Source organism: Lycium barbarum, chromosome 10, assembly GCF_019175385.1.
Source record: "Lycium barbarum isolate Lr01 chromosome 10, ASM1917538v2, whole genome shotgun sequence".
Classification (NCBI taxonomy): domain Eukaryota; kingdom Viridiplantae; phylum Streptophyta; class Magnoliopsida; order Solanales; family Solanaceae; genus Lycium; species Lycium barbarum.
This window is the reverse complement of record NC_083346.1, coordinates 101,814,446-101,817,901: the sequence shown is the minus strand read 5'-3', so window position 1 is coordinate 101,817,901 and position 3,456 is coordinate 101,814,446. Positions and strand designations below refer to the sequence as shown.

At 33.6% G+C, this 3,456-nt stretch overlaps 1 protein-coding gene across 1 annotated transcript; it reads right to left on the bottom strand.

Annotated features, from left to right (window-relative positions):
- Positions 1 to 292: 292 nt before the first annotated feature.
- On the bottom strand, positions 293 to 2,249 carry LOC132613206 (uncharacterized). Its single transcript, XM_060327250.1, has 3 exons — positions 2,238 to 2,249; positions 1,272 to 1,616; positions 293 to 1,225 (listed from the first exon to the last, which is right to left on the bottom strand). The coding sequence occupies exons 1-3, from the start codon at positions 2,247 to 2,249 to the stop codon at positions 293 to 295; spliced, it is 1,290 nt and encodes a 429-aa protein (XP_060183233.1).
- Between the last annotated feature and the right edge of the window lie 1,207 nt (positions 2,250 to 3,456).

Below are 3,456 nucleotides of genomic sequence, written 5' to 3'. Positions count from 1 at the left end.
TAAGCTCATTTGTGATTGCTAAAACGTCACTCATCAAATGCAACATGAACGCAACCTCATATGTTCGACAAGCTTCAAGATATCCCATTGCCTTGGCTCTTTCATCCAATAATCGTGCATCAAGAACAAGTGATTCAAGAACATTAAGAATAGAGCCAAACATAAGAATAAAATTGTTGAAAGATTTAAAATGAGATCCCCAACGCGTATCACAAGCTCTTGAAAGACCAAGTTCTTGATTCAAGCCACTACCGGTTGTAAGCTCACCCAAATCTAGTGCCTCTTGAATTCTTTATTTTTGAGAATCTCGAAATTCATCCATACGCATAAAAGAAGATCCCAATACATTCAAAATATTTGAAACCAACACTACAAGTTTTCCCACTTCAATACATTTTTTCGAGACCGCAACAAGAGTTAGTTGAAGTTGATGAGCAAAACAATGAATGGAATGGGCTGATCTACTTTCTTGCCTAATCAACATTTTAAGGCCATTGATCTCACCTTGCATATTGCTTGCCCCATCGTAACATTGTCCACGCACATATGATAGACTTAAGGAATGTTGAGCAAGTAAATTAACAATTGCCCTCTTTAGAGATAAAGCACTAGTATCTTGAACATGAACAATGTCAAGAAGCCGCTCCATCACAAATCCATTTCTATCAATATATCGTAAGACAATAGCCATTTGCTCCTTGCGTGACACATCAAAAGACTCATCAACTAGTAAAGAAAAGTAGTCACCATTTAATTCCTCAAGAATAGCTTTAATTGTTTCTATCTTACAAGCACTCACAACATCTTTTTGAATTATTGGAGAAGTCATTTGATCATTTTGAGGAGCATGTTCCAGTACATAATCACGAATATTATCACACTTTTTCGCATACCATGAGAGAATTTGAAGAAAATTACCCCTACTAAGTGATGATTTAGATTCATCATGACCTCGAAATGCCAATCCTTGAGTTATAAGAAGTCTTACTACATCAACGGAAGCACTTAAGAGGACCAAATATGCATGCTTAAATTGACTAAATTGCATCTCAAGTGCAAAATGAATAGACTGTTGTACCCGCAATAAATCTTGACATTTCTTTTTTGACTGGTTATGTGGGCTGTTCGGTAGACCAATATGTTTTCCAAGATTCTTTTTTTTTCTGCCAACTCTTAAACCCAACAGTTGAAAATATTTCACCCCCACCTTGATTGGTGTTGTAGCCTTTAAATAGATAACAATACAAACAATAGACTGCATCTTTACTAACACTATACTCCAACCAATCATGATATACATCATCAAACCATTCAGAATTAAAACGACGCATTGATCCAGAAATATTCGTTTGAGGATACTCATGCTGAAGCAATCGAGGTTGACAAGGACCATTAATAAGGTATGCTCTTCTAATAACATCACGATGATTTGGATGATAGTCCAAGATTGGGGTTCTTTCACCCGGATCATAATTTAAAGTACTCAAATCAAATACCTGAGAAGAAGGTAATGGTACTTCTGAATGGTTGGCATTTGCTTCCTGGTTAGGTTGACTAGAAGAAGCTATACTTGATTTCGGTACTTTCGTAAAATAGTTCTTCACTGAACGTTGAGACTGAATCGTAAAAAATAAGAATTTTGTTAGAACTTAAAAGAAATAAACAATTATGTAGACAATTTAACTCATTTAGTTCCTTCTTCCTAGAATAAATTGTTCTTCCTAAAATAAGTAATTTAAACACAGCAAGACATTTTCAACTATCATATCTCCAAATACAAAAAATATGAGACAGTCTTTAAGTTATCCAAATACAAATAGATCCGCCCCAAATTGGTTTAAGTTATAAAAAAAAATATTTGAAATTAAGAGAAGGCATTTGTAAGTTAATTTATGTCCTAATTTGTCTTTTTGCTGCGATTAGTGAGAACACTGAGATATATTCATTTATATTAAAATTACAACTGAAAAATTGCATCTGAAAGTTGACTATCATATCTCCAAGATTCCATGGGTATAATCTAAAAAGCAAGAGAGAAAATTTTGCAATTGACCAATTCTCAGTCACTCTGGGCAAATTTGAAGCAATCGAGCTAAAATTTATAGCAAATATACAAAATAACAACAACAACAACAACATACCCAATTACCCAGTATTTTATTCTCGCAATAAAGCAAATATATAGAATTTTAGAAAAGATAAAAAAAAATGGAGAAAGGAGGGATCTAAGAACTTACCGAAGAAGCCATGAACGGAGACCAGAGAGCAGTGGCGGAGGCAAACAAATCAGCAAAAAAAACTGAGCAAAAAAAAACTGAGAAAAAAAAAAAAAAAAGAAAGGTGTTAGGTGAGGTGACTTTGACGGAAGAGAAGAGAAAGAAAACATTTGGTTTGTTGATTTGAATCCAATTAATCCAATTAGATTTGTCCCCTACAAAACTACGTCGTTTTGTCCATTTATTTTAATTAAATATAACGTTACTAAACTCCGTCGTTTTGTCTAATGAACAGCTGAAATAAAATGTTCAGGAAAATATTGCAAGTGGGGCTGCTGGGGTTCGAACCCGCGTGTAACGGGCAACTCTGAACCCCCTGCGCCACTGAGCTGCGCCTTTCGTTTGTTTTGAGGGGGTTCAATATTAAATATATACACATAAAATAAAAATTTGGCCTTATATAAACAGTGTAATTTTTCGACTGAGGGGGTTCGGATGAACACCCTGGGATATACATAGATCCGCCCCTGTATATATATATATATATATATATATATGTGTGTGTGTGTGTGTGTGTGTGTGTGTGTGTGTGTGTGTGTAGAAGTTTTTAAATTACCTTATTCTCCCTCCACTAATGTTGCTTTACACATAATTATACGCATAATTAGGAACACTAAATAAAGGGCGTATTTTACATATTAAAACTAAGTTAGTAGTTAACAGACTTCCGAAAAAGTCATAAGGTACTAATTTAAACCAAAATAAACTACATTAATTAAAAATTTCATATAAAACCCTAACTAAAGAGGTATCATAGAGAGTATACGAAATCTAAAAAAACAAGAAAATAATACAATAAACACATTATTCCTGCAGCTTTAATCATTATAAATAGAAGAAAATTTGGGAATCAAAGCATAATTGTCATAGCTTTTGTCGGCATCCACTCCCGCAAGCCACTCACCATCAAGAGCCTTTTTAGAAGCCAAACCAAAACATAAATATAATACTGTAATAAATACAACAATGTTACTACTTCAATTATGGAATGAAAAGGACAACCTTTTAATTTGATAGGAGTCTCATAAAATAAAACATAAGAATTTATATAGACAAATCTAAAGGAATACGATAAGGTCATGCATGTCTTAAACTTCTAAACTAATTATTCGGCATTTATGGACCTGAAAATCATGGGAGTTATGAACATTATTAAAAGTGAAAAATAAAGAGGTGTGAG